This window comes from Tupaia chinensis, unplaced genomic scaffold, assembly GCF_000334495.1.
Source record: "Tupaia chinensis unplaced genomic scaffold, TupChi_1.0 Scaffold000159_1, whole genome shotgun sequence".
Classification (NCBI taxonomy): Eukaryota; Metazoa; Chordata; class Mammalia; order Scandentia; family Tupaiidae; genus Tupaia; species Tupaia belangeri.
In genome coordinates, this window is record NW_006159630.1 from 3,337,426 (window position 1) to 3,350,349 (window position 12,924).

At 64.4% G+C, this 12,924-nt stretch overlaps 1 protein-coding gene across 6 annotated transcripts; it reads left to right on the plus strand.

Moving 5' to 3' along the window:
• The first annotated feature begins 19 nt into the window (after positions 1 to 19).
• Positions 20 to 12,924, plus strand: CANT1 (calcium activated nucleotidase 1). Of its 6 annotated transcripts, none has more exons than XM_006145697.3 (5): positions 20 to 139; positions 8,804 to 8,921; positions 9,328 to 9,980; positions 11,557 to 11,760; positions 12,424 to 12,924. In XM_006145697.3, the coding sequence occupies exons 3-5, from the start codon at positions 9,350 to 9,352 to the stop codon at positions 12,792 to 12,794; spliced, it is 1,206 nt and encodes a 401-aa protein (XP_006145759.1). In that variant the 5' UTR covers positions 20 to 139; positions 8,804 to 8,921; positions 9,328 to 9,349; the 3' UTR covers positions 12,795 to 12,924. The 6 variants fall into 6 exon arrangements, with proteins under 6 accessions (XP_006145759.1, XP_006145763.1, XP_014442231.1 ...); XM_006145698.3 differs by lacking the exon at positions 20 to 139 and adding an exon at positions 3,722 to 4,270; XM_006145700.3 differs by lacking the exon at positions 20 to 139 and adding an exon at positions 6,656 to 7,813.

The window sequence follows — 12,924 nt, forward strand, 5'->3', positions numbered from 1 at the left end:
CAGTCGGAGCGCAGAGCCTGCGGGGAGCGGGCCGCCCGGAGACCGGGCAAGCGCGCGCCGGGCGGAAGTCGGCTCTGCTCTGTCCGCACCGCCTCAGCCAGGCCCGCCGCCCGCGGGCACCCGGAGCCAGGCCCGAGCGGTGAGTGACGGCGCGCCCGGGCCGCTGGCGCCCAGCACCTGCCGCGGCACGTCCTCGGCCCCCAGTCTCGACTGAGTCGCCGCCCTGACCCTGTGGGAAACATGCCTCCTTCCGGCTGCTGGCCGACCCCGCCCTTCTGACAGAGGGACTCCTCCCCCGGCACTGCAGGACGCCAGCCCTCGGACTAGGGGTCCGCTCCCGCCGCTGAAACGGGTCACCTCCCCTCTCTAGCGGGGGCCACCTCCCCCACGATGGGGGTCACTCTGATGGTGGGAGCGACGTCCCCCTCCGCCTGGTTAGGGACAGCCTGACCTCACACCGCCAGGTGCCCGGCTCTGGTCTGCGTGGGGTCCCCGACTGCTGAGGGGAGCTGCCCGTTGTCACACCTGCGGCGTCCCGGACCTGGCTGTCCTTGCCCTCGTCCAGCACCCTGGTCCAGCTCTGGCAGAGGCTCACTTCCCGTCCTGGACGCCCAGTCTCTGCGTCTGTCCCCCACTGCCCTGGGGTCTGGTTCTCTCTTTGTGACCAGCACCTCGGGTGTCCCTGCTGGTTGGTGCCTGCACCATCTGTCCCTAGCAGGCACCTCTCTCTCCCAAGTCACCCTGCGTGACTTCCGGCTTTTCTTACCATGTTTTCAACAGCACATCCGGGATGAACAGGTGGCATAGTGGTTGGAGTGCTGGACTCACGTGGCCGACCGTGGTTCAGGGCCTGGACCCAAGGGCTTGAAAATCACACCAGACACATGTGTGCATGTCCAAAATCCCAAGAGGAGACTGGAGGAGAAGGGGTTGCAGCGCGGCCGTTCCCTGGGGGTGATTCTCACTTTCCCCCTCTCTGGAGAGCGCACACACCTGTGGCAAAAGTCAACAAAGCATGCGTTTGGGAACACGAGCCTACTGATGCCAGTCCCTGCAGCCCCTCCCTCCTCGCCTTCTGAGGCGCTCTGCCAAGAAAGGCCCTCCCGGACCAGCCGGGCCGCAGACCCTGGCACCTAGTCGGTCTGGAGCCTGTGGGCGCGTGGGGCTCCTCCCTGCTGACCTCTCTGAGCCTTCTCCATGCCCAGCACCTGCTGAGAGGCACATGGGAGGAGCCAGCCGTGTCCCCTGCGGACGTGGCGAGGGCTGCCCGTCCAGTGAGACCCAGACGTATTCAGCGTGAGGTCTCCAGTGACAGCCACTGTCGAAGGCCACCACAGCAGGCTGTTGCCAGATGTGGCACGACCCCAGTGCCCTCGGCCGAGGTGGACGTCTGACCCTCTCGTGCCTCTGGGAGCCATATTTTCACAGCCTTTAGCAGTTAGTGAATGCGTTGGCGTATGCCGTTGGGACTCGATGCTAGCCGCACCTGACCTGCCGCGTCCCCCGGGTCTGCAGAGTTCAGGGGCAGAGGCTCAGGGAGAACCCCACTCCCTGGATGTGGCTTTCGAGGCGAGCGTGTGTGTGTGCAATGGCAGCTCCCACAGACGCTCAAGGCCCTGCCGTCAACCTCTGCTCCCCGAGCAGCGGCGTGGCAGCGTAGGAGGGTGTGTAAACACTCCACGTTTCCCTGTCAGAGACAAGATCTGAGGTCTCCGACCACTGTCCGGAGGCCTGAAGTGGCCAGTACTCTAACAAGGAGGTCACTTCTGTCTGTGACGTGGTACCAGGGACGCTGGCGGGGGAGCCAGCATCCATTTACCACCCTGGGCTGTTGCAGTGTCCGGGAAAGCTCTTATTAAACGCCAACATGAAGGGAGCTACAAACGTTTTATTTATTTATTTATTTATTTATTTATTTAGGTTTGGTTTGGTTTTGCTTTGCTATAGGGTGTGTGCACTCACCCGAGAGAGACAGAGAAAGAGGAGGTGAGAACTCACCCCCCAGAAGGATGGCCATGTCGCATCCCTTCTCCCTCTGGACTTTGGGCACATACACATATACCCCGTGAGATTTTCAAGCTGCCAGGTCCAGGTCTCAAACCCCACGGCCAGCCCTACAGGACCCAACCACCTTAACCTCCACACCATCTCCTGGCCCAGGAGGCGCACACTTTCATATCTGTTGTTAGCTTTCACGTCGATTTCCCTTGTATCCGATCGAAGCGATTTCTTAGGAGCAAATAGCCCTGGGGGTGAGAAGTCTGTCTGGACGGTGTTCAGTCTGCTTTCTGTCCCCATCCCTCCCAGTCCCCGCCGTCCTCTGCAGTGAGTTCAGCATTTAAGGAGCCCCAGTGCCTGCTTTTCCAGCAGAGCGGTGTCGGGGCCAGCCAGGGAGGTGCCGCGGGGAGTGAAGAGGAGCCCCAGCCAGCCTCGGACCTGGACAGTATGCAGCTTGGGGTGAGGCAGGGGTTGGGATCCTTCCGCACAGCGCCGGCGGTTCGCGGTAGAACGAACACTTGGAGGTGCTGCCGGGTCCAGCAGCAGGTGCCGAGGGCAGCGTGAGTGCCAAGGGGACCGTGCAGGGTGTTGTCACGACCTGAGAGCCCTGATCCGGGTTGTTCGGGGGATCGTTGCGTCCTCTTGTTCCCGGCCCGCTGGAAATGGACATGAGGATGTCATCCTCAGCTGGGAGGGGCACTTTTTACAAAACCCCCAGGATACAACACTGGCCGTGCAAGGTAAGCAGACACAGCCCTACGGTGACACAGTGGGTAGGAGCCGTACCGGGTTCTGAAGCCGCACTGCCCGCCCCCGAGCAGGCCATCCTGTGAACAGGCCTGGCCCTCAGGAAAAACCGGGGCTCTGTCCCCATCGCCCTCCCTACAGCTGGCAACGTGATGGCCCCAGGGTGCCCTTGCTAACCCCAGGACTTGTCCATCAGATACATGTGTGGCACAGGGAACTGAGGTTGCCGGTCAGCCCCCTTAAAACGGAGATCGGGCCAGCCAGCGGTATGGTGGTGAAGGCAGCTGGATCCCACACGGCCAGCTGTGTGGTTCAAGTCTCAGATACGGCAGCCTGAAAAACATGCCAGGTGCGTGTGCATGTGTGCCCAGAATCCCAGGAGGAGGATGAAGGAGAAGGGACTGTGGTGTGGCCACCCCCCTGGGGGTGCGTATTCACTCCCTCTTCTCTGTCTGGCAAGTGCATGCACACTGTAGCAGCTTTTAGGAGGAAAGTGAGTAAACTGGAGTTCACCCCGGTATTCCTGTTACCCAGTGTAATCTCAGGGCCCTGAAAGTGCAAGAGGGAGACTTAGGACAAGCGAGAGGGCAGCGATGATGGAGAGGCACCCAGGGGCCGCCGCTGGGTTAGACCGCAGGGCAAGCAGTGTGGGCAGCCCCCAATTGGGAAATGCAGGGAAGTGGCGCCCCCTGGGGACCTGAGTAAGGAACACAGCCTTCGTTTTTCACCCGTGGGGCCCATATCTGACCTCTGACCTACAGGGCTGTGCAGTAATTAGCCGTGGTATTTGAGCTGCCACTTGGGAAGCCATTTGCCCAGCAGCAGCAGGAAAGGACTACGCCCATGGGTAGTTTACTTAGGGACAGAGGCAAACAGAGCTGAGGAGTACGTGGCCGGACGCATGTCCAGGTCGACTCTTGGATTGCCTTTGTGTGCAGGGCGGGAGTCGGGGCTGGGGCAGCCCAGGTTGGCACAGCCGATCTGCTTCCAGGAGGTTACTCTCCACAGGGAGGAGCCACCTCGGGGATGCCTCGAAGTCCCTGTGGCATTTTCCTTCCTGGTTTCCTTGTGGCAGTGGGGGCGGGGCGCCCTGTCTTGGCTGAAAGGTGCTTTTCTAGTGCAGGAGTCCTGGTGAGTGCGGCGTGGCGGCGGGCACGTGGCCAGGGAGCCACAGAGCAGGCAGGCACGTGGCCAGGGAGCCGCAGAGCAGGTAGACAAGTGTTGGTTGTTTTGAGACATGCCGTCCACACTGCCCGGGGCTGTTTGCACAGAGGTCTTGAAGCCTTGGCTTCTGTAAAGACCCTGAAGGGCGAGGGTGCTGTGAGCAGAGCAGCTCTTGGGGCTGGACGGGACGGCAGCGAGGGCTGGGAGAGCTCGTGGTTGGCCACCCCTTCTGAGGGCGGGGACTGAGAACGGGCTGCCGGGTGCCCTGGCAGCTGCCCTCTAAGCTGTCTGTTCTGCCACCTGTCACGTACCTCCCCTGGAGGAGCCCGCCGGTGTGGGGAGCCAGGCATGGCCTACAGAGGTAGGTGGTGTGGGAGCCGCTGCCCTGGACGGGGAAGCGGGCGGCGGGCGCAGGGAGGGGCGCATCGCCCTGCTTCCTGACTTGCCCGCGGTCTGGGCTCCAGGCGGCCGGCAGTAGTGTCTGTCCGTGGCCGCCCGTGCCATGCCAGGCCCGTTCTGTACAGAAGCCAGAAATGTCCACGTGTCGGTGGCCCTTCCCAGCTCCCACCCAGAAAGTGTGGGGGATTAGGACCGGGAGCCTGGTGGGTAGTCGTCGCTCTCGCTGCTGCTCTGCCCAGGGATGTGGCACGGGGTGCAGGCTGGCAGTGGAGGACGGTGGGAAGGGCCCAGTCCCTGGGGGCTCCGAGCCCAGGAGAGGGCTTGCGTGCAGGTGAACTTGGCTGTGGCCCTGCTGTCATCCTCGGTTCTGTCTCCTGGCTGTGCATGGGGGGGGGCGGGACAGACCGACCATGATAAAGCCGACGTTTAACTGCAAAGAGCTTCTAGGGCTATGGGGGGACACCGGGCAGGGCTTTGCCTTCCTGTTTCTTGCCTTTGCTGGTTAATCTGTCATCCCTGGCTGACCCCAGAGGCCTCAGGAATGGGCACTTGCCCTGCCCTCCGGCACAGGCCCTGGGGCAGCTCAGCCTGCCAGCCCTGGCCCTGCGGGGCTGTGGGAGGCCGAGGACTGGGAGCTTTCTTTCCCGCTGCGTAGGAGAAACTCCTCAGGGTGCCCAAGGAGGGGTGCAGACCAGGGAAAGGGGCCGGCAGTGAGGCTGAAGGTTCTGGAGGGCAGGGAGAGGCCTCTGTCACTGAGCCGTCCTCTTGTTCACAGAAGGCGGCTGAGTCCTGGGCATCTCTGCCCCCCACTAGCTCTTGGGGACCCAGCCTTTCTTTCCCAGCAGGAGCTCGGCTTCGTGAGGGGGACGGGCTGCCCAGACTCCTGCTGTGCAGGGTTGGTCCACGCCGTCGCACGGGGGTCCTGGGACAGGTGACATGGAGGACACCGCCTCAGCTGTGTTGTACCGAGTGACACGTGTGTCACTTCCTCATGGGTGTTAGACCAGTGTCGCGATCAGTGGGCCGCATCCAGGGGTCCCCGAGCCACACCTCCTCAGAAGGCTAGGGGGTCGTTTTCCAGCTTCTTCCGGCTCCTGCGAGCTCTGGGCATCCCTGGACTTGTGCCCCATTGCTCCAGTCTGCCTCTGCGGTCCCCGTGCGATCTCCAACTCCGTCCCCCCCACCCTGGCTGGCCGTGTGTTTGGGCCCTGGGTAACCTCTCTAAGGACCCTTACTCACACCTGCAAAGTCCGCCATGAGAGGTTGTATCCCCAGAGAGGATCCAGGGATCGGGGTGCTGTCCTGGGTCAGTACCGGCCTCTGCCAGGAGCGAGCGTACTGGGAGGAGCACGCGAGTGTGGGCATGGCGGGAGGGCTCCCGGGGCGGCGGCGCGATCGGAAGGTGGTCCAGCATTGTGCCCTGCTCGGCCCCAGAAGGTCGGGCGAGAGACAGTGAAAGGTCTGTAGGCTGAGCAGTCTGCCCCTTAGCAAGGCGGAGGAGTCTGGATCTACTAACGAATTTCACGCCAGACTCGCCTTTCAGAGGAAGTGTCCTGCTGGTTGCGGGTGGCCTGAGGTGGCCTTGCCTGCCAGGGCGGGTGGGGCCGATCTCCACTCAGTGGCCCCCAGTTTGCACCACGGGGCCATGCTGACAGGAGGGGCCAGCTAGCAGGCCGCTGGCGTGGCCATTGATAGCCAGGCACCGGGCTGGACGGGTCGTGCGGCTTTGCTGACCCTCCAGACTGGCAGGTGGGGACACTGTCGGTGCGAGTAAGCAGGAGTGGCTGCGCCCAAAGCCCTCGCCCAGCTTCTCAGTGGCCATTAGCATGGCCCTGGAGGTAAACCGAGGCCCAGGAAGGGAAGTCCCTTGTCCCTGGTCACATGACCGGTAAGTGGCAGAGCTAGGTTTGGACGGGAGGGTCTGGATCGCCAGGCGCCTCCAGGGCTGGGCTGGGCCAAGGAGGGGACACAGCACTGCCTGGCTGTGCTGAGGGAAGGCGAGGCCCCTGGGTGCAGCAGTCCTTGGCCAGGGTGTGAATTCCTGAGGAACCTGTTTGAGTGGCCGGTGGGCTGGGCATGGCTGAGGCCAGCAGGCTAGTGCGCAGGCCTGGGACTGGGGAGGGGCTTAGCCAAAATGGCCTTGGGGCCTCCATCATAGAGGCCAAACCTGGGAGGGACTGAGCCCACTGGGAGGGGAAGAGGTGCTGCCAGCAACTAGCAGGCAGGCAGGTGGTGCCGAGAGGCCCCCCAGGCACAGGGCCCACAGAGCAGCCGCCCTGCTGGGGACCACGCACCTGCTGGGGGTGCTGCAGGGGCAGACCTTTGGTCAGTGAGGAGCGAGGAGTGGGGCGGACCCAGGTCACAGAGCAGGCGGGAGGGAAGGAGGGTGTGCGTGTGAGTGCTCTTCGAGATGGTGAGTTGCGCTGTGGGCAGGGGTTGGGGAAACGCGAGGGGCAGTTCGTTCACCCGCAGTGGCTGCGTGCTTGCAGCGACCCAGAGAGCATACGGCCTGCGACTCGGCGAGCAGGTGTCCCCCCTTGGCCAGGGCTCCGCTTTGCCCAGGACCCAGGCTGCTGAGGCTGGCCGCAGGGTGGCCTGCTGGAGACAGGTGTGTTGGAGGTCGGGTCAGAACAATGACAGTGAGATGGCCTCTCAGGAATGGAGGGAGGTGGGCAGAGGCCAGCATGAGGCCACGGGTGGCCAGTGCACATCCGTCTCCACTGCAGGCACCGTCCTCCCCAGCCTGCAGCTCTGTGGGCCCATGATTGGCAGTATGACCAGGTTGGGAGCCCAAGAGCAGGGAACAAGGGGCCGCTGAAGGGGTCGAGGACCACATCCACCCAGCAGTGCTGGGGGCGGGGAGCCCGGCTCGCCCTCCCGCAGAGCATCTGGAACTACCTGGTTCTGTGGTGACAGAGAGGAGGTGCCAGAGCGCCTAGAGGGTAGCAGGGCCAGAGTACACCCTCCAGAGGGGACAGCGAGCCCTGCCCTGGGGGACCAGGGCCCCTATGGTCACGGGACAAGGAGGCCCACATGGCCGGTCAGCCCGCAGAGGAGACGGTGGGTTGGACCAAGGGAGCAGGGGAGGTTGTGGGCTGCTCTGGGCAATGGGCATGATGTTCCTGGAGCCAGGGAGCCGTGGCGACGGGACAGCGTGGGCCGATGGGCGCGATTCCGCAGCAGGTGGTGCTAGGCACTGGGTGGCCAGGGCTGCCAGAGAGGAGCAGGGCAGGGCACTAAGGGGCCTGGGGAGAAGCGGGTAAGAGCTGGGAGGCAGGAGGACCCTTGGAAAGGACAGGGCCTGCCAGGGCAGATGTTGGAGAAGGAACAGGAAGGGACTGAGGCCACGCCCAGGCCCTGCAGTGGGTGGTCCTGGAGCCTTTGAAGTGTGCAGTTCACAGGAGGAAGTGTGTCTCTAGGGCTCCCATGCAGGTTAGCCTCGGGCCCAGCCTGGTAATCGTGCCTGAGGGAATACTTGGGGACAGTCGGCTTAAGGACACAGGAGGTAGGACTTCTGTTTTCAAGTATTCTGCTGAAGGGGCATGGCATGGTGGAAACGCAGGTCGAGATGCCGGAGCTCAGTGACAGCAGGAAAGACGCCATAAGCCTTGGGCCCGCCCAGGTTAGAGCAAGGGCAGGGAGAGACAGAGCCTGGTGTGGCCGGGAGGGCAGCCCCAGCGGAGCGGCCCGAGGGGCCCACCCCTGTGTGGCAGCCACGCAGCCTTAGGATTTGCGCTGCGCAGCAGGAACTAGCACCATGGTCGCTCCTGGAGCCTGCCCGTCCCCAGTCAGACTGCCCAGAAAGCAGAGCGGAGGCAGGCTTCCATGCAGGACCCTCCCTGGCCCTCCGTCTTTCGGGAGCCGCGGGTCTGCAACATGGAGCAGGGTGCCTCTGCGGCTCCAGACGGTGGAGCTTCGTGGCCGGGTTTGGGGGACCCCGGGATCGCTCGGAGCCCTGGGAACCTCCAAGCCCTCCGGGTGCTGCCTACAGTGGGAATAGCCTCTGCCTGCACTTCCATGTGTGTAGTGACGCCCCAAGGCCAGCCAGGGCTCCCTAGGCTGTGCTGTGCTGCAGGCTACAGGGAAGGCAAGGGGGCGAGGGCGGGGGCGGCCGCCAGGGCTGAGGTGCTGCCCACAGCCCTCGCCCAGCAGTGCCCCAGCAGCCCCCAGAGGTGCCCGTGCTGTGTGTGCAGCTGCCCTGAGATGCAGCTTCCCGCCAGACAGGGTCGGCGCTGGCCAGTGCCTCTGTAGCCACATGGAGCTGGCGCTCTGTGCTGGGCAGGAGCGAGCAGAGGGCGGTGGTGAGGCGCTCAACCCTGGCTGTCCCTGGTACCCTGACCCTCGGGCTCTGCCCCTGGCCACGCCACCCTGGCCTCCAGGCAGCAAGGACTGTGCAGACGCTGGTCCTGTCGAAGGGTGCCAGGGGATAGGTCCTGCCAGGGACAACAGAGAGTTCCCATTTGGTTTGGACGCGGTCTCCGTTTGGATGTTGCAGGAGCCTGACCAGAGGAAGTGAAGACTCCGCCCGAGGAACCTTCGTCCGCCCTGTGCTCGGCGCCATGCTGGAGGCCGAGGCAGGGACGATCGAGCCGATAACTATGCCACGTTGTCAGGTGGTGACAGATGCCGAGGAAGGGGCGGGAGGGGGTGTCAGGAGCAGGGCAGTCAGGGAGGCCTTGGCTGAGCTGACCTGGAGTGAAATGCAGCTCTGCACCCCATCTTACCGCGTCCCACTCCCTCAGCCTGCCCTCCTCCTTCCGCCCTCTCACCCGGCTCCCTGCACTCCCCTCGGAGCAGGCCAAGCCCAGCTGCAGGGACCCTCCTCACTAGCTTCCCACCTTGCCACTGGGGCAGGCCTGCGCATGTGCCCGCAAACGAGGTGCTGCAGGGTCAGGGTTAGTTCAGCCGGAAGGACAGGCCACGGGCAGTGGAATGCGCCTGACTGCAGACCACGAGTTCAAGGCCGGAGCGGGCCTGAGCGTCCTGGGTCGCTGACCTCTCCTCTCCCCCGGCACGCAGGTCCCGCCCCACGCTCACTCTGATGCCCGTCCCACCTTCTGACCACCCGGAATGGAATGATTCTATGCACTCCCTCCGGATCAGCGTGGGAGGCCTTCCTGTGCTGGCATCCATGACCAAGGCCGCGGACCCCCGCTTCCGCCCCCGCTGGAGGGTGATCCTGCCATCCTTCCTGGGCGCTGCCCTCCTCTGGTTGCTTTACTCCCACCGCCCGGCCCCAGGCAGGCCCCCCACCCATAACGCCCACAACTGGAGGCTCAGCCATGTGCCCGGCGACCGGTACAATGACACCTACCCCCTGTCGGCCCCCCAGAGGACTCCAGGCGGCATCCGGTACCGGATCGCAGTCGTCGCCGACCTGGACACGGAGTCGAGGGCCCGAGAGGAGAACACCTGGCTCAGTTACCTGAAGAAGGGCTATCTGACCCTGTCGGACAGCGGGGACAAGGTGACCGTGGAGTGGGACAAGGACCGTGGGGTCCTGGAATCCCACCTGGCAGAAAAGGGGAGGGGCATGGAGCTGTCCGACCTCACCGTCTTCAACGGCAAACTGTACTCCGTGGACGACCGGACGGGGGTCGTCTACCAGATCGAGGGCACCAAGGCCGTGCCCTGGGTCATTCTGAGCGACGGTGACGGCACCGTGGACAAAGGTAAGCGCACCCGTCTCCTGGCTCCCCAGGTTTTGCAGACGTGCCGGAGAGGAGGGAGGGAGGGGCAGAAGACCCTGCAGGTGGAGCAAGGGGAGCTTATCGCCAGAGGCCTGCTGGAAAGGTGGGGAGCCCCTTCCAGGGCGAGTCGTAGGGCCGTACCCACTGCTGCACGTGCCCGGGAACGTGCCCCTGGGGGCGTCTTAAGGTCAGGCCGGATTACCCCAGCAGGCACCTTGCCTGGAAAGCCACGCGGGCCAGTGCTCGTGTTTTGAATGGAGACGTTCAGCTTACAGAACAGGCAGACTGAAAACGCAGTGGCAGGAAAACCCACGTAGGTGGGCTCCAGCAGCAGCCCTCCCGTTTACCACGAGGGAGTTCCTGCTTCCACGGGGCAGGCAGGGGCTCCCAGAGGAGAGTCCTGGCCAGAGCCTGCCAGCGGTGGGTGTGGCGGGGGCCATTAGGAGCGCTGCCAGGAGAATCCCTGGTTGTCCGAGCTCTCTTGGTGAGTCTAAACCTTCTAGAAAGCCCGACGCCACTGCAGGCCTATGAGGTCGGAGCAGGAGGCACCTGACGTGGCAGGACCCACGGCACCCATCTGCCGGCCCTGCCAGGCGAGTCTGCGGCGTGAGGCGGAACAGCTGGCAGGGAGCGTCCTCAGCCTTCTGGGAGAGGATGGGCACCGCTGCGTGTGCTCTCCTGCCCACGGATGGGGGCAAAGCTGGATGGAGGAACCTCTGGCGTTGGCCTGTGGTCTGGAGCCCAGAGGGGCAGAAGACCCTGCAGGTGGAGCAGGAGCCTCTGGCAGCCCAGAGGCTCAGGAGGCTGCTGGGAGCTGAGTCGTGCTCCGGAGCCACCGGCCGCCGCGTGTCCTGGAGGCTGCTGCCCTCTTGTGGTGGGTGGGGTGCATCTGCAGCTCCCCGGGCGGGAAGTTTGCAGAACTCGGAACGCAAGGCCAAATTAAGAGCATGGGGTGTAAGCAGGTAAGACTGCCGGCACCACATTCAGCCTCACGGTTAAGCCCATGTTACGGAAGTCACTAAGTGAACACAGATCCGCGCCTGAATGAATGCGTGGAGCCCGAGAACACACCCCTCGCCAGCTGGGTGCTGGCATGTAATCCCCCCACCCACCCATGGGAGGCCCAGCAGCCAGCACAGTCGCTCTCCTGAGCAGTGCTGCGAAGCTCTAAAGTCTTCGAGCATTTGGGGATGGTCTCGAGGTTGGGGAGCGGACTTTGGGGATCGGATTCCGGAGTGGCTGGCTGGGCTTCTTGGAGCTGACGGGAGGGTAGAGCATCTGTAGCCGAGGGACGTGGGCCGTCAGAGAGAGGAGGTCTCAGCAGCTTCAGGGCTGAGTTGCAAGGAAAAGGCCGTCTTTCCCGGGGGTAGGGAGAGGAGGACGGGAAGGACAAGAAGCTCTAGGACCGGGCCCTTCTGGGCTCCCCAGCCCTGCCCTCCTGTCGCTTCCAGTGGAGTTCGGGAGCAGTGACTTGAAGTCCGAGACCGGCCTGTTCCCCTGGGAGCGGGCGGAGGGCTGGGCGCCGGCCACGACCTCAGATTCCCCTCTCGCTGTCCAGGCTTCAAAGCCGAGTGGCTGGCGGTGAAGGACGAGCACCTGTATGTGGGCGGCCTGGGCAAGGAGTGGACCACCACCACGGGGCAGGTGGTGAACGAGAACCCCGAGTGGGTGAAGGTGGTGGGCCACCGAGGCAGCGTGGACCACGAGAACTGGGTGTCCAACTACAACGCCCTGCGCACGGCCGCCGGGATCCGGCCACCAGGTAAGCGACCGGCCTGGCTGGGGCTGGCGTTGTGCACACGCGGCCCTGTGCTGGCGCTGCCTTTTCTTCCACCACTCGGCCGTTCCTGTCCGCTCGGCCCTGCAGACCCTCTGATGGTTGCAACCCTTGGGCCGTGGGTCCTGGGGCCCATTTCCTCCTCCGTCCCCCTTCACCTCCTGCTGCCTCCGGCTGCAGCCCCTCGTGCCACTGGAGCTGCTCTGGCCCAGTGGCTCCCGTCTGCTCCCTGGTGGCTGGGCCAGGGGAGGAGGGGCTGCAGCACTGCAGCCCCGAAGTTGTGCGGCGGGGAGCCCCAGACGTGGAGCAGCCCGGCCAGCCTGGGGTTGGGAGCGCCTGTCCTGGCAGCTTCAGGGTAGCCTGCCCTGCCCGGTTTGTTCTTCCCACAGTCAGATTCCCGCGTCCCCCGCCCTGGCTCCTTCAGCGTCAGGGAAGGTGGCACTGCCGGCTGTGGCTGGTGAAGGGCAGTGTGGGGGGGCATCGGAGACTCCCGGCCACTTCCGCCCTCTGCCACGCGCTGTCCCCTGCACAGCACAGATTGAAAGCCTCCAGCAGTGCGGACCCCGGAGGACCCTGAGGGGCTGGGGCACCCTGAGCGTCAGGAGGGGAGGGGTGGGCCGCGCGTGACCTCATTCTGCCCGTCCCCAGGCTACCTCATCCACGAGTCCGCCTGCTGGAGCGACACCCTGCAGCGCTGGTTCTTCCTGCCGCGCCGCGCCAGCCACGAGCGGTACAGCGAGAGGGACGACGAGCACAGGGGCGCCAACCTCCTCCTGAGCGCCACCCCGGACTTCGGGACTATCTCCGTCCGCCGCGTCGGGGAGCTGGTCCCCACACACGGCTTCTCGTCCTTCAAGTTCATCCCCAACACCGACGACCAGATCATTGTGGCCCTCAAGTCCGAGGAGGACAGCGGCCAGGTGGCCACCTACATCATGGCCTTCACGCTGGACGGGCGCCTCCTGCTGCCGGAGACCAAGATCGCAAGCGTGAAGTACGAAGGCATCGAGTTTATTTAAGTGCCGCTTGGCGGGCGTCCACGCGGACTGCACTCCGGTCTCGCGCTGCTTCCTTTTGGAACTTGGGTGTATGCGCTTGGTCTAGCGCCCTCCCAGTAGAGAGCTCGGACCCTGCGGGAAGCAGCGGCGG

Coding starts and splice junctions, on each gene's coding strand:
- CANT1 (XM_006145697.3), top strand. CDS start 9,350: ATGCCCGTCCCACCTTCTGACCACCCGGAATGGAATGATTCTATGCAC. Junction 9,981..11,556: donor TGACGGCACCGTGGACAAAG/GTAAGCGCACCC, acceptor CTCGCTGTCCAG/GCTTCAAAGCCGAGTGGCTG. Junction 11,761..12,423: donor CGCCGGGATCCGGCCACCAG/GTAAGCGACCGG, acceptor GCCCGTCCCCAG/GCTACCTCATCCACGAGTCC.